The sequence below is a fragment of the Mytilus trossulus genome, chromosome 11, assembly GCF_036588685.1.
Source record: "Mytilus trossulus isolate FHL-02 chromosome 11, PNRI_Mtr1.1.1.hap1, whole genome shotgun sequence".
NCBI classification, from domain to species: domain Eukaryota; kingdom Metazoa; phylum Mollusca; class Bivalvia; order Mytilida; family Mytilidae; genus Mytilus; species Mytilus trossulus.
The window spans coordinates 55,650,050-55,673,876 of NC_086383.1; the positions used below are offsets into that span (position 1 = coordinate 55,650,050).

The 23,827-nt window shown below is 32.7% G+C and overlaps 1 protein-coding gene across 1 annotated transcript; it reads right to left on the minus strand.

Annotated features, from left to right (window-relative positions):
* Positions 1–13,403: 13,403 nt before the first annotated feature.
* LOC134690477 (uncharacterized) lies at positions 13,404–23,100 on the minus strand. The gene is made up of 7 exons (XM_063550447.1): positions 22,950–23,100; positions 22,348–22,449; positions 21,614–21,733; positions 20,328–20,434; positions 18,773–18,854; positions 18,089–18,225; positions 13,404–13,593 (listed from the first exon to the last, which is right to left on the minus strand). Exons 1-7 carry the CDS (start codon positions 23,035–23,037, stop codon positions 13,540–13,542), a joined length of 690 nt encoding a protein of 229 aa, XP_063406517.1. The 5' UTR covers positions 23,038–23,100; the 3' UTR covers positions 13,404–13,539.
* Positions 23,101–23,827: the final 727 nt, after the last annotated feature.

Genomic DNA, 23,827 nt, shown 5'->3' on the forward strand with positions numbered 1-23,827 from the left:
ATATGGTACAATTTCACAGCGATCCCGATATACAAAAAATGTACATGTACATATCACATTTTGTCCGGCGTTATTTTTTGATTGTAATCTCTGTCCTGCCGTTTTGTTCTTTCACTCTGTTCGATCCTGCTTATTTCTATTGGTTTACCCTGATTTGTTTTATACTGCGTTTTGTTGGTCAAGTCGCTCATTCTGTCCTATATTATTTTTACTCCAAACTCCTGTCCAGTTTTTTTAAAATTTCATTCTACCATTTCGTTTTATGACATTCAATATGTTATAAACTTATTAACGCAAATGTTATTTTGATAACATAATTTGGCTCGCCATCATTCAACCCCGGCCTATATAAGTTATAATTGATTTGCAAACTACTGGACGAGTCATATAATCTGAATTTTAATTAATTATTCAAGTAAGGGATCTGGGCAACGGTTACCCTTCTTATCTTAAAGAGGGGTTATGGTTTTTGTTCACGTGAATCACCTTCACAACTATATCTTTTTTTTCCGTCAAAATCAGGGATCAGAATATTTTTTGTAAGAAAGAAAACATACCCCCCCCTTTTTTTGAACTTAAAAATGATCTTTAAAATGTACAAATAGGTAATATCTGATATATATATATACATAACAAATCCACGTGATATTTACCCTTTAAATATGTCTATTTTTATCAATAACGTAGTGGTAACCAAGCTAAGCATAATATCTATATCTAAATTTAATATGGATCAGCATAAATATTGCAAACATTAAATTTAACCTCAAATTAACCAATGAAAACTAACATGATATTTATAAATACACAACTGACGTAATGTTTTGATAGTGTCAGCACATATTTTGCAGACGTCTTCACAAATATTGATTGGTAAGCACAAGTTTTACTATAAATACGAAATTTCTCTTTGAATTAATCAGGTACCCATTTCTGACTGTAGTTTTGTCTATAGTCACGGGTAGTTCAACGCTTACTTCGAATAATGTTAAATCCCAGAGAGAGATCACATTAGGCTTACGTTTTGGGTGACTTTTAAGTCATCCTCAACTCAACTTTCTTAATCTACATTTCTGGTCCTTTGGAGTGAAGTTTCTCACAGCGACCACGCAATCACAATTTATTGTGCTAAGTGGTGAGAGATGGATCCCTTCAGGACCCCCAGATTAAACCAGTTTGGGATGTTTTATTTTTTATTTGTGCATCTCGACTGGTTGGGTCTGGGGGATAAATTTCAACGGAATAGATTCTGCAAAGAACTGTCAGTTTCAAGCAGGTATGTTTTCAAAAATAAATTTTATAATAATATTTTGATAGGTTGTAAATATTTTAAAAATTTAAGTAAAACTAACAAGTGCCAATGTTAATTGGCTTTTTATTCAAGATAACTTCGAGGTAATGAAAAGTATCAGCGCAATGCATATTAATAAATGTTTTGAACTAAGAAAGCTATCAATTATTTAATATATCTTAAAGATATTGTTTTATTTAACACGTTGAGAATTATTGCATGTTAATATCAGATATAATTGATGAGGCTTTGTTTCTAATATATGTGTGTGGCTCTGGATCTGGCTTCGGTTTTAACATCTTAGAATTGAGATGATTATATTCATATTTATATATGATTTATATCCATTTTATTGACAATTAACAAAATCATTATAATCAATAACTTTGCTCTTCATGGAACAAAATATTTGTCTAATCTTATACATATACCATAGGCATCTAAAATCAAAGGCAAATTTTGCACAAGCGTGCTTCATAGACTACATTCGCCAAACATTGCGTTTTCAGTGTTTTACGATGTAAATCAAATCCTTAACAACTCTAATTTGATTGCCGCTTTTGTTCAATTTCGATTTAAATATTGTCCTTCTTTCGGGGGGGGGGGGGGGGGGGGAGGGGGGGGGGGGGGGGTACGTAAACATGTTAATTACATCTCGTTTTTTGCCAAAAAAGTTAACAACAAACGCAATGATGCTGATAACAGTTAACACAGTGGGTTGAAAACAGTTAACACTTTGAAAAAGACAAAAGAAAACAAGAAAACATAAAAAGGAATATTGCTTCCCCCCCCCCCTTTTCATGTAATTCCACAAATCGAACTGTAAAACGCAATGATATTAAGCAATACGCCGTTTTCGTTTTGTTTTTTTAGGAAAATCGAAATATAGCAATGGAAGAGAGATAACTCTAATTCGATCACTGCAGAAAAACGTCTTTTGTATTTTTTAGGCTTTCTTTAAATATTATAACCACAGTCGGACAGAAGAGATTTGAAAAGTGAGCGGGGGTAAATTTTCTGAAAATTCTAGGTGTTACATGTAGTAAATATGACCTCATTTTAATTGCCAGTAAAATTATAAACTGTAGATTGGTTAAGCCAAAACATAAACTACATGTATAACACTATTTAGTTTAAACTCAGAAGTGGAGAATTACAAAAATATAATACATAAAACCAAAAACATGGTTTACTTTTATAAATTGTGACTTGGATGGAGAGTTGTCTCATTGGCATTCATACCACACCTTTCCATATCTATTTGATAATGTTCACAACTATAACTTTGTCAGTCATTTTCATGCCCGAATATCTAACCCAGTCCACCGTATCCTCTTTATTCTAGAAATAGTAGCCTTAATTTTCCACCCTTCATCCCAGAAGACCAACTATACAGGATTTGATTTTTAATGTGTCACTGAAAATAAAACCAACAACTTCATTACGTTGTTTTAAATGAGATGCTATGCATGGTACGTCTATGAAGCCACAACCTTACAGAAAAAAGTCACAAAAAGATATATTATAAGGAAATATTATATCAGTCTTCGATATACACCAATGTATTCTATACTCTGAAACCAGAGGTGTGCCTTTAAAAGGCAGGGTATTCACACAAGACAAGACAATAGCAGACATGCGTCAATACAATGCCAAGCTTTAAGGCAGCAACCATTGATTTTCGGGGGGGGGGGGGGGGGGGGGGGGGGGGGGGGGGAGCTATGTTTTTTTTTCTGGACAAAACTTCGGCGACGCAGACAAACTATTTTTTTGGCGACAAGTCGACAACAATTTTTTTCTTTCAATTTTAGCATTACATATAGTGGCAGATGTGGTTGAAACAAACAATTTTCTCAGGGTCAAAAGCAAATTATTTTTTCTCCAAAAACTGGAAACAAACTTTTTTGTCCAAAAAAAACATAGCCCCCCCCCCCCCCCCAAAAAAAAAATCAAATGGTTGCTGCCTAAGTGCCTTATAGTCTATCAAAAGATGGAAAGAAATTTACACTCTTTGATAAAAAAAACAACACATAAAAGCTAATTAGTCTGATCCCCAATTTGATGAAGGAAAACAAGTACTGTAGTCTAGCCAGATTACAGAAAAAGAATGGATAACAGATTTTCCCTATACCTTATACATGCAGTGCCATTTTTTTTAAACAATTTTGTTTAAGAGGAGGGGATAATTTGATTGATAGCATAAAAAAACTAAAGATATGTTCGCATTTTTTAGCGTAATAAAATGTCAGACTAGGACAAAAAAAAAGTGTATGTGATTATGATACAATTATTGGAAATAAATTGCTGAAGTATTTGGTGCTGAAGAAGTTTGGAACACATGTGTACAAAACTATTACTGTATTAGCAAAGAAGTTGGGTAAACTAAGACAAGACAACACAACATAATTCTCAGGTCAAACTTACAGTCGATTCAATTGAGTGTGTAGGCAAAGGTAATATCTCTTTGGTTAGATTGCTTGCTAGCTGAACCGTGAAGTCATTATTAGGTAAGGTACCCCTCATTTCGAAGTAGCCTAGTCCTAGACAGATATATTGGTTATCTGTCAGACAAGTCTACTTTTTATGAAGGGTAGTTTACCTAACATAATAATTGCTTTTGCAGTTCGACAAGCACATAAGCATGCAGAATACATAAACCGGTCTATTTTGGTATCTCGATCAGTAGAACAGCTTTCAAAATCGAAATGAAAAATAATCAATAGGTATCAATGTAGAAAACTAACTCATTTATTTGTTATAAATACAGTGTTCATTTACAGGTGCAAAATAAGCAGGACTATTCATAATATGATTCACGAGGGTTGTTCCATTAAAACATACATGGTACCCAGGAAATTAAGGCATTCCAAAAATGGGGTGACCCCCTGTAGAGACAAATTCAAATTTCTGCTTACATTTCCACAGTGCATAAACACAGTTGACTATATATACCACCAAGTTGAGAGTTGGAAGTCTCATCCCCGGTTCCTACATGTATGTATGTTGGGTTTTTTAAAGAACAGCCCTGACTATTTATTAAAAAAACACACACAAATATCCAGTAGCGAGTACAGATATTTTCTACCAGGTTTGGTTTACATATCTATGGTGTAAACATCGAAACTGATTTAGACGATTTGTGATCCATTTTATTAGTTTTGTTTTCAAAGAAAGGTCGATAACTCTAACTTGTTTAAAAAATTGACACACATGTGAAATTGTTTCCCATTGATTGGCTATTTAATTGAATATCTGTTTGAAGAGGCGGTTTTTATATTACTTAAAGAATTTCATGTTTGGTACTTTAAAGCTGGCTATACTGTATTGTTTTTTGATACTTTGATGATGTGGTTTCTTTTTTACATCTACTTATTGTTATACTATAATATATTGAGTGAATGTTTCTTCTACATAAAATTATATAAATTTGATAAGGCTGTCTTAATGTTGTAAAGCATCTGATATTTTAACATACATTTGTAAGTAAAAACGTACATATGGACATCATTGGTAACTATAATTCTGATAAGGAAGTTTCATATTTTGTATGGCGCTGTCTAAGGAAGTTTCATATTTGGTATGGCGCTGTCTAAGGAAGTTTTATATTTGGTATGGCGCTGTCTAAGGAAGTTTCATTTTTGGTATGGCGCTGTCTAAGGAAGTTTTATATTTGGTATGGAGCTGTCTAAGGAAGTTTCATATTTGGTATGGCGCTGTCTAAGGAAGTTTCATAATTGGTATGACGCTGTCTAAGGAAGTTTCATATTTGATATGGCGCTGTCTAAGGCAGTTTCATATTTGGTATGGCGCTGTCTAATGAAGTTTCATTTTTGGTATGGCGCTGTCTAAGGAAGTTTCATATTTGGTATGGCGCTGTCTAAGGAAGTTTCATATTTGGTATGGCGCTGTCTAATGAAGTTTCATTTTTGGTATGGCGCTGTCTAAGGAAGTTTCATATTTGGTATGGCGCTGTCTAAGGAAGTTTCATATTTTGTATGGCGCTGTCTAAGGAAGTTTCATTTTTGGTATAGCGCTGTCTAAGGAAGTTTTATATTTGGTATGGCGCTGTCTAAGGAAGTTTCATTTTTGGTATGGCGCTGTCTAAGGAAGTTTTATATTTGGTATGGAGCTGTCTAAGGAAGTTTCATATTTGGTATGGCGCTGTCTAAGGAAGTTTCATAATTAGTATGACGCTGTCTAAGGAAGTTTCATATTTGATATGGCGCTGTGTAAGGCAGTTTCATATTTGGTATGGCGCTGTCTAATGAAGTTTCATTTTTGGTATGGCGCTGTCTAAGGAAGTTTCATATTTGGAATGGCGCTGTCTAAGGAATTTTCATATTAGGTATGGCGCTGTCTACCTTTCCCCCTGATGATGGCCGGTTGTTTTCTCCTGCTTCCTTCAACAATGAAAACTTACCGCCATGATAAAGGAACAGTACCGAAAATTGTGCAAAAATGCAAAACAATCAATCAATTATCAATGCTTCTAATGGAGCTGTCTAAGGAAGTTTCATATTTGGTATGGCGCTGTCTAAGGAAGTTTCATAATTGGTATGACGCTGTCTAAGGAAGTTTCATATTTGATATGGCGCTGTCTAAGGCAGTTTCATATTTGGTATGGCGCTGTCTAATGAAGTTTCATTTTTGGTATGGCGCTGAATCATTTACCAACACCTTAAGAAGCACAACCATCCTTTTAAATATTTAGCAGTTCAACCTTTAGAAGTAGTAAATAAGCAGCCTGGTGAATCGCATTCAAAGTTTGTACGATCACGGAAAATAATTGAATTAAATTGGATTAAAAAATTACAGACAGTTTACCCTCTCGGTCTAAATGATAATATCATGGGAATTGGTAATATATCTAGAACCAATTCCGTTAACATTTTGGATATTGTTTCTAAAACTGTTCGTAAAAACCGTTCTCACGGTTGTAGAACAAATCGCAATCAAAGAAAATTTCGGGCCAATCATACCAATATTTCGGACCTTATTTCTATTTCAAAAAACAACGGCAGACATTATCTGTTAACAAAACTCTGTTCGTTACCGGTTAATAAGTTAAATAAAATTTTGGAGGATTGCAACACAATTTCATATAGCAGTCCTAAGTATGAAATTGTTCAAATTATTATGGCATATTGTTATTCTAAATTATTTCCCAAAATTGATCGCCCTGAAGATCATAAAAAACATTTTATTAAAATTAAGTATGTCAACAAAGGCTTTGATTTTGTAAATATTGCCGGTATATTTAACGACCATTCTGTTAAAGAACAAATTCCTAGATATTTTGACAATACTGAGCTACCTCTTATTTGTTATATTTACAAGAAATCTACCCGGAAATTTGTGTTTAATTATAGTCAATTGTGTAAAGATGTTAATATCAGTGAAAATACACCTACTTCATGTAATTGCAGTAATTCCGAATATATTTATGGACCCATTTCCCATGTTATAACAGGAGATCTTAACATCGTTCAAGACCGAGAGTTAAAATCATTTCTCAGTAAAGGACCTAAATATCGTCCCCCGTCAATTATTAATTGGAATGAGTGTCGTAATATCATCCACGACTCACTCCTTACTTACTGTGTGAAATGGATAAAACGGGAAAAAGCTGACAAAAAATCTTTGGACTCTTTTTTTAATTCAGTAATGAAGATAGTTGATATACGTATTCAACATTTTAAAGAACATTTTACTATTAACAATAACCACAATAAACCTATTTCTCGTATCAAACATAAACTAAAAGAACTAGCCAAGGAATTTGTTTTTGTCCCGGCCGATAAAGCTGCTAATAATATTATTATTGTTTGACGTAAATTTTACATCGAGGTTCTGAAAAAGGAAATCACCAATTCACCAACATTCCAACTGACTCCATTTTCAGAAAACGAAATCTGTAACAAACATAAACTTTTAGCCACCGCTTTACAAGCAGAGCCAAATACAATGAAAGTTCCAACTATGTATTGGCTTCCGAAGCTACACAAAACCCCTTACAAATATAGATTTATTTCGTCTTCAAGCCATTGTTCAACTACTAAATTGTCTATTATTCTTACCAGCACACTTGGTACAATTAAAAACCTTATAATAAATTGTTCAAATAAGGCCTTCGAAAATAGTGGAATAAATTACTTTTGGAGTGTCAAGAACTCGTTGGAAGTACTTGATAAATTGCATGCTTATATTGGTGATTTTGAATCTGTTCAAAGTTTTGATTTTTCTACCCTGTATACCACATTGCCTCACATTCTCATTAAGAAAAAATTCACACATCTAATTAAATGGGCATTCAAAAAATCAGAATGTGAATATATATGTTCAAACTCTTTTAGGTCATTTTTTAGTAGCAATAAACAAAAAAACTATGTTAATTGGACATGCTTTGATACTATATATGCCCTTGAATTTTTACTAGATAACATTTTTGTTCGCTTTGGGGATTCCGTATATCGTCAGATTATCGGAATTCCAATGGGGACTAACTGTGCACCACTTATTGCGGACCTCTTTTTGTATTGTTACGAGTTACAATTTATGACAAAAATAAGCAAAGACCCATCAAAACAACATCTGATAAACAAATTTAATAATACTTTTAGATATTTGGATGATATTTTGGCTCTCAATAATGACGACTTCAGTATGTATATTAATGAAATTTATCCTGGTGAACTCACTTTAAATAAAGCTAATACTAACAATGACCACTGCCCTTTCCTCGATCTTGATATCTATATCACTAACGGAAAGCTGAATACTAAAATTTATGATAAAAGGGATGATTTTTCATTTCCTATCGTTAATTATCCGTTTTTAGATGGTGACGTTCCCTTGTCACCATCTTACGGTGTTTATATATCTCAACTTGTACGATTCGCTCGTGTATGTAACAATGTTTTAGATTTTAACGAGAGAAATTTATGTATTACTGAAAAATTATTACACCAGGGTTTTCGATATCACAAACTAGTCAAAACATTTACTAAATTTTATCATCGGTATAAAGACATCATTCGTAAATATAGCTCAACATGCAGACTTTTTATACGTTCAGGTATTTCACATCCAATTTTTTATGGAAATATTCTTTATAAAGCACAAAGGTGTCAGTATTCACCTCATAAACTTACAAAACCTTTGAATAGACTTATTAAGAAGGGATATAATTACGATACTGTTGTCAAGTCATTAAAGATTGCATATTTTGGCGTTAATATTGAGTCACTGATAAGGTCTTTGCGTCGGAACTAAACAAATTTATTCTAAAAACAGTTGTTGGCATGACACGGGTTATGTTCTTCTCATATATGTTATGATGGTATGATACTAAACCCCTTACGGGAAGGATTGTGCCTGATGTTCATATGATGAAATCATAATCTTTCAGTCAGTTTAATTGAAGTCTGGAGCTGGCATGTCAGTTAACTGCTAGTAGTCTGTTGTTATTTATGTATTATTGTCATTTTGTTTATTTTCTTTGGTTACATCTTCTGACATCAGACTCGGACTTCTCTTGAACTGAATTTTAATGTGCGTATTGTTATGCTTTTACTTTTCTACACTGGTTAGAGGTATAGGGGGAGGGTTGAGATCTCACAAACATGTTTAACCCCGCCGCATTTTTGCGCCTGTCCCAAGTCAGGAGCCTCTGGCCTTTGTTAGTCTTGTATTATTTAAATTTTAGTTTCTTGTGTACAATTTGGAAATTAGTATGGCGTTCATTATCACTGAACTAGTATATATTTGTTTAAGGGGCAGCTGAAGGACGCCTCCGGGTGCGGGAATTTCTCGCTACATTGAAGACCTGTTGGTGACCTTCTGCTGTTGTGTTTTTTTATTTTGGTCGGGTTGTTGTCTCTTTGACACATTCCCCATTTCCATTCTCAATTTTATTTTTTACAGAGTTTGTCTTTAGTGCCGTGTGGAGGCAGTAGAGTGCCTCCCCGTGCTTCAGGTTTATGCTCTTATAATATACTAGATTATGGAGTGTGTGTCCGAGCGAGAACTTCTCTAGTTCATTACTTTAGGAATGTTTATCAAAAAGTAGTATTTCAATATTCAGCCCCATTCTACTAATTGGTCAGCCATCAGTCATACCCTGATATACACTATCTTTTTCGGGTAATTAATACTGATAGCGTTCGACATTTTCAGCCGAACAAATTTATCACTTTTACTTAACTTAATTATTGTATGCTGGTTCATATTCTGGACGCCAATCTTTGCTCCTTTATTATGTAATTCACTAACAAAACAATTATGAAACTAAGAAACGGAAAAATACTAAATACTAAACTTGTTCAAAGGGTATCTACACGTCTCAATTTTCAAAATCGGTTATCTAAAAATACTACCATCGCTAACATTTTTAACAATAAAAATCGTGGTTACCCTTCTATCGATAAGTGTCATGCCAAAAAATGACTTACATGTCCCCGTCTTTCCACCAACAATACGGTAAGGTCCACGTTTAATGGTCGCACATTTTCTTTAAATTTTGAAACTGATATTACTTGAAAAACAAACAGTATTATTTATTTACTCACATGAAACAAACCGGGATGTGGTATTCAGTACGTAGGAGAAACTGGAAGATATTTATCAAAACGCACTCAAGAACATCTATATCGTTTTAAAAGACCTAATAAATTCAAAAGTATCATTTACCAACACCTTAAGAAGCACAACCATCCTTTTAAATATTTAGCAGTTCAACCTTTAGAAGTAGTAAATAAGCAGCCTGGTGAATCGCATTCAAAGTTTGTACGATCACGGAAAATAATTGAATTAAATTGGATTAAAAAATTACAGACAGTTTACCCTCTCGGTCTAAATGATAATATCATGGGAATTGGTAATATATCTAGAACCAATTCCGTTAACATTTTGGATATTGTTTCTAAAACTGTTCGTAAAAACCGTTCTCACGGTTGTAGAACAAATCGCAATCAAAGAAAATTTCGGGCCAATCATACCAATATTTCGGACCTTATTTCTATTTCAAAAAACAACGGCAGACATTATCTGTTAACAAAACTCTGTTCGTTACCGGTTAATAAGTTAAATAAAATTTTGGAGGATTGCAACACAATTTCATATAGCAGTCCTAAGTATGAAATTGTTCAAATTATTATGGCATATTGTTATTCTAAATTATTTCCCAAAATTGATCGCCCTGAAGATCATAAAAAACATTTTATTAAAATTAAGTATGTCAACAAAGGCTTTGATTTTGTAAATATTGCCGGTATATTTAACGACCATTCTGTTAAAGAACAAATTCCTAGATATTTTGACAATACTGAGCTACCTCTTATTTGTTATATTTACAAGAAATCTACCCGGAAATTTGTGTTTAATTATAGTCAATTGTGTAAAGATGTTAATATCAGTGAAAATACACCTACTTCATGTAATTGCAGTAATTCCGAATATATTTATGGACCCATTTCCCATGTTATAACAGGAGATCTTAACATCGTTCAAGACCGAGAGTTAAAATCATTTCTCAGTAAAGGACCTAAATATCGTCCCCCGTCAATTATTAATTGGAATGAGTGTCGTAATATCATCCACGACTCACTCCTTACTTACTGTGTGAAATGGATAAAACGGGAAAAAGCTGACAAAAAATCTTTGGACTCTTTTTTTAATTCAGTAATGAAGATAGTTGATATACGTATTCAACATTTTAAAGAACATTTTACTATTAACAATAACCACAATAAACCTATTTCTCGTATCAAACATAAACTAAAAGAACTAGCCAAGGAATTTGTTTTTGTCTCGGCCGATAAAGCTGCTAATAATATTATTATTGTTTGACGTAAATTTTACATCGAGGTTCTGAAAAAGGAAATCACCAATTCACCAACATTCCAACTGACTTCATTTTCAGAAAACGAAATCTGTAACAAACATAAACTTTTAGCCACCGCTTTACAAGCAGAGCCAAATACAATGAAAGTTCCAACTATGTATTGGCTTCCGAAGCTACACAAAACCCCTTACAAATATAGATTTATTTCGTCTTCAAGCCATTGTTCAACTACTAAATTGTCTATTATTCTTACCAGCACACTTGGTACAATTAAAAACCTTATAATAAATTGTTCAAATAAGGCCTTCGAAAATAGTGGAATAAATTACTTTTGGAGTGTCAAGAACTCGTTGGAAGTACTTGATAAATTGCATGCTTATATTGGTGATTTTGAATCTGTTCAAAGTTTTGATTTGTCTACCCTGTATACCACATTGCCTCACATTCTCATTAAGAAAAAATTCACACATCTAATTAAATGGGCATTCAAAAAATCAGAATGTGAATATATATGTTCAAACTCTTTTAGGTCATTTTTTAGTAGCAATAAACAAAAAAACTATGTTAATTGGACATGCTTTGATACTATATATGCCCTTGAATTTTTACTAGATAACATTTTTGTTCGCTTTGGGGATTCCGTATATCGTCAGATTATCGGAATTCCAATGGGGACTAACTGTGCACCACTTATTGCGGACCTCTTTTTGTATTGTTACGAGTTACAATTTATGACAAAAATAAGCAAAGACCCATCAAAACAACATCTGATAAACAAATTTAATAATACTTTTAGATATTTGGATGATATTTTGGCTCTCAATAATGACGACTTCAGTATGTATATTAATGAAATTTATCCTGGTGAACTCACTTTAAATAAAGCTAATACTAACAATGACCACTGCCCTTTCCTCGATCTTGATATCTATATCACTAACGGAAAGCTGAATACTAAAATTTATGATAAAAGGGATGATTTTTCATTTCCTATCGTTAATTATCCGTTTTTAGATGGTGACGTTCCCTTGTCACCATCTTACGGTGTTTATATATCTCAACTTGTACGATTCGCTCGTGTATGTAACAATGTTTTAGATTTTAACGAGAGAAATTTATGTATTACTGAAAAATTATTACACCAGGGTTTTCGATATCACAAACTAGTCAAAACATTTACTAAATTTTATCATCGGTATAAAGACATCATTCGTAGCTCAACATGCAGACTTTTTATACGTTCAGGTATTTCACATCCAATTTTTTATGGAAATATTCTTTATAAAGCACAAAGGTGTCAGTATTCACCTCATAAACTTACAAAACCTTTGAATAGACTTATTAAGAAGGGATATAATTACGATACTGTTGTCAAGTCATTAAAGATTGCATATTTTGGCGTTAATATTGAGTCACTGATAAGGTCTTTGCGTCGGAACTAAACACATTTATTCTAAAAACAGTTGTTGGCATGACACGGGTTATGTTCTTCTCATATATGTTATGATGGTATGATACTAAACCCCTTACGGGAAGGATTGTGCCTGATGTTCATATGATGAAATCATAATCTTTCAGTCAGTTTAATTGAAGTCTGGAGCTGGCATGTCAGTTAACTGCTAGTAGTCTGTTGTTATTTATGTATTATTGTCATTTTGTTTATTTTCTTTGGTTACATCTTCTGACATCAGACTCGGACTTCTCTTGAACTGAATTTTAATGTGCGTATTGTTATGCTTTTACTTTTCTACACTGGTTAGAGGTATAGGGGGAGGGTTGAGATCTCACAAACATGTTTAACCCCGCCGCATTTTTGCGCCTGTCCCAAGTCAGGAGCCTCTGGCCTTTGTTAGTCTTGTATTATTTAAATTTTAGTTTCTTGTGTACAATTTGGAAATTAGTATGGCGTTCATTATCAGTGAACTAGTATATATTTGTTTAGGGGCCAGCTGAAGGACGCCTCCGGGTGCGGGAATTTCTCGCTACATTGAAGACCTGTTGGTGACCTTCTGCTGTTGTGTTTTTTTATTTTGGTCGGGTTGTTGTCTCTTTGACACATTCCCCATTTCCATTCTCAATTTTATTCCGCTTTAATGGACAATTTTTCCACAGAAATTTAGGAACATGCTAATGTTTTAAACATATATGAGAGATGTGCCTGATTATAGAAAATGCCATATTATAGATGATGATAGGTACCAAGTAGTGAGTAAATAATTAACATACTAAGTCTTGCTTTGTTTATTTTTAGTAATGCACAATTTCTTTTGGTATATCAAATCTACACATATACATGTATTTCAAATATAATTACAAATGTATGTGTGAACTGCAGTATGTATCACGAAAAGCTGGAGTAAAATATATTGTCTCAATATAAAAGTCTAAACAGTATGTTTTCCGAAAGTTAATATCCATTGTAAACACTCTGGTGTATACTGTTGGTCTGTTTTCCACATACCTGAAAATAGAAATGACTTTCATAACATGCATTCTTTGTAATTGAATTCAATTTTCCGAACGGACGAATTTTCTACATGTCTTACAATAAGTAAGACTTTTGTGCTACTATACAGAAAGAACTGCTTTATGTGTTATTATTATATTTTTTTCTGTACATTTAATAACAGTGCTAGTGGGCTTTCGAGGTCCCGTTCTTAGTACTGATTTTTTTAATTTGATTTTGAACTCTATTGATTAAAATATTCAGCTAATAGACAAGACCCATTATGATCAGTGGGATTTCTAGTGACACTAGAACAATAGAAAAGTCACTCTTCTTATGAAAGAGATAGAAAAGGTCTAAAAACAGGAGAGACAATTTACACATAAAACCCGATATGCATAGGGATGAATATCTCTTAAAACACAAAACCATTATATAACTTTTATACAACCACTATAAATAAAGTATATGTTAAAGCTAAATTTGTTAATATATGATTTTTTTAATTGCCAAACATGCTGTTAATTGAACAACCTATTGTTCAACATATGGGTGTGTAAAAAACTGCCAGATTTGAATGCATATTTTTCTTTTTTTTTGAAAAAAATATATATCAAACCTTAATAATGTAGCTTTTTGGGTATCCAATTTTTAACGTGTTCCGAAATGTAGTTTGGTCACAAGAATTTTTCAAAGTTGTGGTTGTGTCATTTTGTCTATATGAATGTCGGTAAATTCGTATGATCGAGCACACCGACATGCAAGTATATCGTTGGGACAACTCGATATAATGTAATCAATATACGTGAAAGATTACCTCATGTGAAGTTTATCAAAATCATCATAACATAATTGATCAACACATTATGTTTGAACAACAAGAGTCCTACAAAATAAGATTTTAAAGATGCATATCATTTACATTCAACGTTTTTTATTGGATTTTTTTTTACTACAATGTAACCTCGAGGTTCAACGTTGATAGTAAAAAAAAATCCCAGAAAATTTTTGAATGATATTGTAAATGATATGAACCTTCGAATTCTTATAATATCGGAATAGAAAATATGTGATCCGAATTAACCATGCACGTGTGTTACAGAAGATTATGAACTTTTATGATATACACGTAACAGGGGGTAAGGGTTTTTCTTAAACAATATTATGATCCCAAATTTAATGAATTTTGTTGGCAATACTTTAAAATAACAACTACATATAGCAAAGTATATATCAAATCTCAATGTATTATTATTAGGAAAAATGTTTGACTCGGTAAAAAAAATCTCCCCCCCCCCCCCCCCCCGTATTGCATGTAATGGTTTAAACCTAAAGGATTGGCACTAACTGCCTAAAAGTGGTCCGCTCCAATCTTGAATCAGTGATTTTGTTTATCATAAACACACCGTAAATTCAGGTTGGAAAAAAGAGTATGTCCTCTCTGTAAAAAGGATGTAGAAGATGAATATCATATTACTTTAAAATGTCAAATTTTAGAAAAATGTAGGCAAAAACTTTTTCAAAAATTAGAGAATATAATTCCAGATTTCACCAAAATGTCTGATGAGGAAAAATTTGTATTTATGTTTACTTTTAATGAGTATGACGTAACTAGGGAGTAAATGATTTATATGTATTAAGAAACAGCCTAGCTGATAAGAAAAACTAGTGTACGTATAATTTCTTATAGTATTTGTAATGATATATTTCATAACGTTACAATTGCATTAATATGAATGTTTGTACTTGGACTCACCTCCTCCAAAACATTTAAATATATAGTCTTATAAGAACATGAATGTTGTTTAAATTTATATATTATATGATTGTAATGATTGTCATGTTTGTCCTGGTAACAATCCAATATTTGGATTTTACACCAATAAAATGATTTGATTTGATTTGATTTGATTAAACAAAATATTGTCTCACACTGAAAGCAGGGGCAGCCGGGCAACCTGCACAGCCCAGCTTGTCAAAACAACTAAGATTTACAAAACATTACAAACAAAAACCATCAGTTGGGCAATCTTTCTGGAATCTGATTATCCCTTCTGATAAATATGGCAACACTAATGACACATTTAAGTTTTGGAATGATTTTATTCACAAAGAATGTTTCTCATTGGTATACATTTCGCTGCTCTTTTCTTTTCGGAGTTTATATTGGAAATTAAAAATTGCTGCATGAAAGACACTAGCTCCACATTCCTATGCATATGATTGTCATATGTACGAGAATCATTCCATAAGATATCCGTTTGATATCCTTTCAATGCATGACACTGTCTAGTGGTTTTTCTGCCACAATTACAAGGAAAACCTGGCTAAACTTGTGCTAAATCAAACACAGACATATATAGGAGTGTGGCACAAGTGTCTTAGAAATGAGTTAATAAGTTCCTTAAATGATCCAATTAAACCTAATTCAGTGCAGTACGAGTGGCCAAATCCTTTTATCTTTGACAAAAAATAAAATTAAATAACTATCAATGCTTTTTTTAAACGCAAGTTAAGTGAGCTACATCGAACGCTAAATAAATGACGAAATACAAACTTCTTACTCAACGAAGACTAAACAAATGGATTCGAAATATCTGTATTGGTGAAATTAAAAAAAAAGTGTCACTGTTTCTTTATATCCAGTTCTTATATCTCTTGATAATAACACAGTGCCAAAAGTAAAGTCGAAAACAGCGGTCAGATAATGACTGGTGTTGTAAGAGTAAGATAAAGAAACCTTACCTGTGCGTCGCCCCATGATGACGTACTGTCGGGAACAAAAAAGCAACTGTTTCCCTGTCCAACGAAACAGGTACATGTACAGCTAGTCCTTGTTACAGAAACTGAGACTGAAGCTAAAATATTGTTCATTAGTCGCTTGTAAGCTCTATTATTGGCAGATGATTGTCATGTTTGTCCTGGTAACAATCCAATATTTCGATTTTACACCAATAAAATGATTTGATTTTATTTGATTTGATTAAACAAAATATTGTCTCACACTGAAAGCAGGGGCAGCCGGGCAACCTGCACAGCCCAGCTTGTCAAAACAACTAAGATTTACAAAACATTACAAACAAAAACCATCAGTTGGGCAATCTTTCTGGAATCTGATTATCTCTACTGATAAATATGGCAACACTAATGACACATTTAAGTTTTGGAATGATTTTATTCACAAAGAATGTTTCTCATTGGTATACATTTCGCTGCTCTTGTCTTTTCGGAGTTTATATTGGAAATTAAAAATTGCTGCATGAAAGACACTAGCTCCACATTCCTATGCATATGATTGTCATATGTACGAGAATCATTCCATAAGATATCCGTTTGATATCCTTTCAATGCATGACACTGTCTAGTGGTTTTTCTGCCACAATTACAAGGAAAACCTGGCTAAACTTGTGCTAAATCAAACACTTGAATCTTACATCGCTATTGATGTTAAGCAATTATTTAAAGGGCCATCCGGAACTGTTGCGTTTTATGACAGTCTTCCTTCCATACAGACCATCGCTGCAAAAATAATTTGAACATTCAATTAGATGATAATAATATTATTTGGCAATCCAAAGAGAACCTGAAAATATCAGACCACAATTAACAGAGACCCCCCAAAAAAGCCAATTTTACTTTACAATGAAATTGAAAAAGTAGTTAGTTGCATGTCAAATCATCTTTTGGCTGTCGACAACAAATAAATAAAATCTAAATTTCGTAGCATTTTACCCCCCCCCCCTTTTTTTTTACTGAATTTGTTCAAGGTGTTTTTACCCCTTTTCAGATTTCAGTATGTCATGTTGTATATCTTTTATAAATTAGATGAATATCTAGCAAATTTCTACGATATTCTTTATCATTTGACAAATTACTATGCATCTGAATTAAATTGTTTACTATTTGAAAAAAGCGCGCCTTCTTTTACTTTAATTTACTTCCCTTTATTTCACATAGCAACAAATATTAAAAACTGCCAGATTTGACTGCATATCAATTTTTTTTCCCAAAAAAAAATATATGTCAAGCAGCATAATTAACTTTACAAATTGGGAGAAAATCAAGATGTTCCGACTATAGGTTAGTATTAAAAAAAAATAATGAAAGGATGGCATGATTACAGGTTTGAACCCTGACGACACTTAAAATCGAAAATTCACTTATTTACCTATCATATGAAGATACGATGATGTGATAAACTTAACAATTAATAATTTACCTGGTTCATTATCATATTCACATTACGTTGACACGTCTTAGTTCGTCTGTGTTAGCTCATTTCAAGCTCGTAAACAATGTACACCATTGTCCGCTGTTCTTTACCGATTACCTCTAGTCAGAAGAGCGCACTGTTTACAGGGGAGGTAATATTTTGTCACCGGTTCACGCACTGATGATGGTAGAATCGACATGGTGTGCTCGTACACAGGGTTTGTTGCTTTTCAAAAGGACTTTTCTATTTAAAAAAAATAATCTTGAAATATTTGATTTAATGAATACATGTATTTACATTTCTTTTTTCACAGACGAATCTGAAATTTGCAGTGCACGATTTATCCACCAACTTCCATTGTGAATAATATCCTGTTGTCCATGTTATTGCCTTACAACTATAGTCTGTGCTTACTCCAGTCCAATAGCTTGTGTCTAAACAAACAAAGCATAGTCTCATAGAAAATTAATTCACGATATAAATAATGTTTTGACGTGAAGGAGACACGTGCAATTTAAGTCTTAATAACTTGTTTTAGAATTATCTAAAATAATGTACAAAGATTTAACTGTTTTGAAACTAGATAATATTTTGTGTTGGGTGCCACGACGGGTGTCACATGTGAAGCAGGATATGATTACCCTTCCGAAGCATAGTTTTGGCGGGGTTCGTGTTGTTAAGTCTTTAGTTTTCTATGTTGTGTCTTTAGTACCATAATATAGAGCCATGGCGTTGTCAGTTTATCATGTTCTATCTTGGGATTCGAATGTCCTTCATGTATCTTTCGCCTTTCTTTTTGTGGTTATCTGACAGATTGAGGGAGTGGTTAATATATAGTCAGCGTGATTAAATTAAAATGCGTTACATTTTGAATAAACTTTTTTTTAAGAATGTTCAAGGACAGCAGTGTTGTGATGAAATACAGTTAATCTTAGTGTAAAGTAAACAATTTAAATATTTTAATTGATAAATAAGACTTGCCCTTTTCCAACAACGTCTGTACTGAACTGGATGCCTGGTTGTCTGGTTCCCAAATTACTGCTCCAAAGTTTCCGCAGTAATCCTATAAAAATGAGTAAAGTACTTCTTTTTCTAAAAAAAAGTTCATCGGAAGATACCAAGACCTTGTTGATAAATATTCCGTATCAACTTCTCAAATAATACACGATGGTCATGATATATAGATTCTGCGTACTGATGTTGTGTATCATCTTAACAACATATTTTTTTGTTCTTTTATTTGTTTTTGTTCTATTATTAAGATTACTTTTACTGTTGAATGGTTTTATGTGATATTCGTTTGACGTGGCTCGGTACTTATACATCTCGTCAATGTGTGTGTATTGGCTTTCATTTTTTGGTGATTTGTTTTGTATATGTGACTCTTTGTATATATTTTGTTCTTATAACGTGACTCTGTACTTTAAAAGATCCCGTCAGTATGATATTGGTCTATAATATGTCATTATGATATATTTCTATTATGAATTACTATTCACGTTGAACCACAAACGTCAAAATCATTCAATCGCGTAGTGGAATTAACTATTTTTGGATTCTCATAAATTCTATGTATAACTTTTGGACTACATTTATAGTTTGAATCTCGGTCTATTTCTGTAATTTATTCTTACATACTTTTGATTTTTTAACCCTGCATGCGTACATTGCCTATGTAAATTTTAAATTGTTTGTATTCACATTGAACGACAAATTTTTGTGACGTATTTAATTTTTCTGACGTCAGACACTCAAATCAATCCATGTGTTCGTAGACAGTAGATGTTTTTGTGTCCTGTTAAATTGTTCCTTTTAAAAATTTTATGGGGTGATGACTGATGTACCCATATTTTGACTGTTTATTGATTGTGACTGTTTATTTAACGCATCATGTAAATGTAGCAGAATTTGATGAGACTGTTATTAAAGTGAGAGGGTTAACGCTATAGAACCAGGTTTAATCCACCATTTTCTACATTTGAAAATGCATGTACCAAGTCAGGAATATGACAGTTCTTGTCCATTTGTTTTTGATGCGTTTTGTTATTTGATTTTGCCATGTGATTATGGACTTTCCAAATTGATTTTCCTCTGAGTTCAGTATTTTTGTGATTTTACTTTTTATTACTGATTATATACATATGTCGAAAAATTATAAGAATGATCCACCGCGTCCTAATCGTTGAACATATGACCACAGATTATATATATTTTTAGTACTTTTTTCCCTTTCGTTTCATGTTTCATTAAAGGTTGAAATTATCTTCAATGACAGTTCTTATAATTTACAGTAAAAAGTGGACTTCTTTATCTAGGTGTAATTTGTCAGGTCTAATATTTTCACATTTTCAACTTTGTAATAAAATTTCACAAAAAGTCTAAAAGACAAACTTATAAAAGGAGCACATAATTTGCAGTACTTTTATAACTTACATATGTAAAATCATTTAAGTATGCCCAATAATAATACCGTTGCGTGTGTATACATATGAACATGTGTTATATCAAAATTTTGTCTTTGGCAATTCATAATTACCTGTGCGTCGCCCCATGATGACGTACTGTCGGGAACAAAAAAACAACTGTTTCCCTGTCCAACGAAACAGGAACAGCTAGTCCTTGTTACAGAAACTGAGACTGGAGCTGAAATATCGTACATTAGTCGCTTTTTATTTCTATTATTGGCAGATACACAATAGGATATCTACCAAAATAGTCATTAAAAGTATAGTTTTTGCTACATGTACCCTACTCCGAGTCAGCAGATTTGGTACTGTCGATGTTTCTGTTGTTTCAATATTGGTATTGCAATAAAAAAAAATGTCCATCGTAGTACCGATGGCCGATAGCAGGGTGTGAATAACCTATTTAAAATTCGATATGCTGGTTGCAAAATAGTGAAATAGTGATTTACTTCCGCTTACATTCGTTCATATGAGAAGCTTGTCCGTGCTATTGAATATGACAGTGGCGTTACAATAAACTTCGTGTAAAGGTTTTAACATGATTTATAACAAACTTTGCTCAATTCATTATCAATTGATAAGTTTGAAAGTTATAAAAAAAATTGAAGTTCTACTCCATTCTTTTATAGATTTTGGCGAGTTTTTAGGATCCCTTTTTTTTTCTTCTTACATGAAATTGTTCAAGTTTACATCCTTCGGGATACGAACATTCCCGATAATATAGATCACGAAAAGCGCCTCAAAAACACACACAACTTTCATCCCCCTTTGCTGCCAATAAAGAATACAGATGTCTTGTTATTTTTTTAGTTCAAAAGATATCTTATAAAAATCGTCAAAGATACATGTTCAAGACTTTTATATCTTGTACGTTTCGTCTGAATACGACGCATAAGTAAAAGGTCTTATCTGTCCTAAGTCAGGAATCTGATGTACAGTAGTTGTCGTTTGTTTATGTAATATATACGTGTTTCTCGTTTCTCGTTTCTCGTTTTGTTTATATAGATTAGACCGTTGGTTTTCCCGTTTGAATGGTTTTACACTAGTAATTTTGGGGCCCTTATATATAGCTTGTTGTTCGGTGTGAGCCAAGGCTCCGTGTTGAAGGCCGTACTTTAACCTATAATGGTTTGCTTTTTAAATTGTTACTTGGATGGAGAGTTGTCTCATTGGCACTCACACCACATCTTCCTATATCTATTTATCATAGAATTTGGAAGTTTAAATAAAATACGGAGACATTCGTGTAACTCAAGCCAGAACGATTTTTATTTTATATCTATTTGTAAGTAGCTTCAAAGTTTGGGAACATACATTCATATTTAGATGAATCCTAATTGTATTAATTATTGCCTACCTTTACGATAGCATAACCGTCCTGTATATCCTTGTCTACATTTACATTGTGTTGACCAATCGTATTCGTTTACCACACATGTACCGCCATTAAAACAGTACACCCTATCACAGGGGTTAGCTGTTTTAAAAAAAAAAATAGCGAATTAAGATGCGACTGTTTAAGTTTATCTAGTCTAAAAAACTAAGTTTTGAAACTCCGGTTGAAAATGGCAGTGGTATGATTGCTCAATTGTTTGTTTTTCATTTTTGTCTGAAAAGCTTAACTTTATTTACTTCATACATGTAATTATGTGTTCTCCACGGAAACGTATTACAACTCATGTTCAGTATCAAATTGATAGCCAATCTTGCAACTTCAAACTTTACAAATATGGGGCTCAATTAAAGTTCCATTCAACGAAATATGACATAATTTGCATCATTTGTTAGCTATGATTATTTACACTTCAAAATGAAAGGACTGGATACCTTGAAAACTGGATGAATGTTCACCAGTAAATACATTACGTTAAAATTAGTGTAACTTATCATAAAGACACGTCTTATTCATTGGTCAATTGTTTTTAAAAGTCTTACTGATGGTTAGGTTTTCATGTTATGTCTTCAGGAAAAAAAGCATCATATTTTTGGTCAATGGTAAAACATTCACGATTCATGACATTAATGAAAATATTTTAAAAAGCCATTGGCTATAATTCTGTAAAGCTATTTGAAATATCAAAAACCACTTACGATTAAATGTCTCTATCGATTCAGATGATCCTGATCCCGTTTTCGAATCTGATCGTGATCCTGATTTTGATCCTGATCTTCCTCCAGAACCAGATCCTCGCCCTTAACAACGACAAATACGATAAAACTGCAGTAACACTATTATTAAATTTTATCACCATGATAATAATTATAATAATTATAGATTATCGTTGATCATCTCAACGAGATTGATTTTCTCGCTTGAGCTGGAACAGCGGAAAGTGAGAAAAGCAATCGAGTTGAGATGACCAATGATAATCTATTTATCGCTATTTCACCTATGACGACGTTGTCAATTTCATGTCAATTTCGTTAGCAACGCCACGTGGCCTCCTTAGTTTCTAGTGATAATTTTTCCATCTCAAGAGAGAAGCATGATATGAAAATTATCACAAAAAAAGATCAAAAGAAAAATGCACAAAATAGCGATAATGATAGTAATAATAAAATAGAATAAAACGTGCAGTATTATATGTCACATAATTCAGAAAAAAACACTAATTAAACAAGATAAAATCTGCAGAAAAAAGCAAGTAAAATACAATAATTGAAATATTTTGAAACATTAAATGCATATTCACCTTTCCCTTTTCCTTTATGTTTCTTCGGAGAAACTCCATCATTGATGATAAGTACAAGAAAAAGAAGACATATAAAACTAAGCTTCATTTCAGCGCTAAACTATAATTACAGAAATAACAGTCGTCCCCCGTACGATCAGAAGATAAGCTAGGGATTCAAAGTTTTCAGGACTATACAATTTAAAGTGTCCAGAAAATATACTGAGTATACCCTTGATTTTACAATTTGCATATTATGAAAAATGTTTATAATAAGCTTTGACACGTATTTCAATATGATTTAAGGTAGCACTACAGTCTAACAATGATTTTTTTAAGATAATTTTTTTAACACATAATTTTGAAGTTAGTACTATTCTGCACAGTTTGTAAAAATCCAAAAGTCATAATCATATTGCAACAGGGAGTAAATTGATAATTAACTTATGTAAATAAAAGCACATGGTAATTAATCTAAATATATAGTCATTTGGGAGGGGCTAATATGTCAATCATCTGATGATGCCAGTGTCCAGCTGTTAATCCCTGACCACAAGAGAAATATTGTAGTATTATCTCATTGTTTTGCAACAAAAATAATTTAAATAACAGGGAAGTGAACAGAGAAAAAGAAAAAATCTAAAGGGGAAAAAATCAACCAAAAATAAAAATAAAATACTATTGAAAAGAGTGGGAAAGTATTAAAAGCCTCTGACTGCCTGTATAAATTTATTTCCTTGGTCTTCTTCATTTGAATACAGATTTATGCATTTTAACTAATTTTCAGTTTAAGTGTAATTTTTCAGTTCCATTAAATTTTAAAAAATCTGAGGAAAAGTGTATTTTCAAGAAGAGGATGGTCTAACTCTTGATCTTTTTGTGAACATGTTTTTTATGCA

Bases quoted from the DNA above. Each gene is read 5' to 3' on its own strand.
- LOC134690477 (XM_063550447.1), bottom strand. From the start codon at position 23,037: ATGAAGCTTAGTTTTATATGTCTTCTTTTTCTTGTACTTATCATCAAT. The intron at 22,450-22,949 runs GTGAATATGCAT...GTCGTTGTTAAG, and splicing joins ACATAAAGGAAAAGGGAAAG to GGCGAGGATCTGGTTCTGGA. The intron at 13,594-18,088 runs GTAAATACATGT...TTCTATTTTCAG, and splicing joins TCGTCTGTGAAAAAAGAAAT to GTATGTGGAAAACAGACCAA.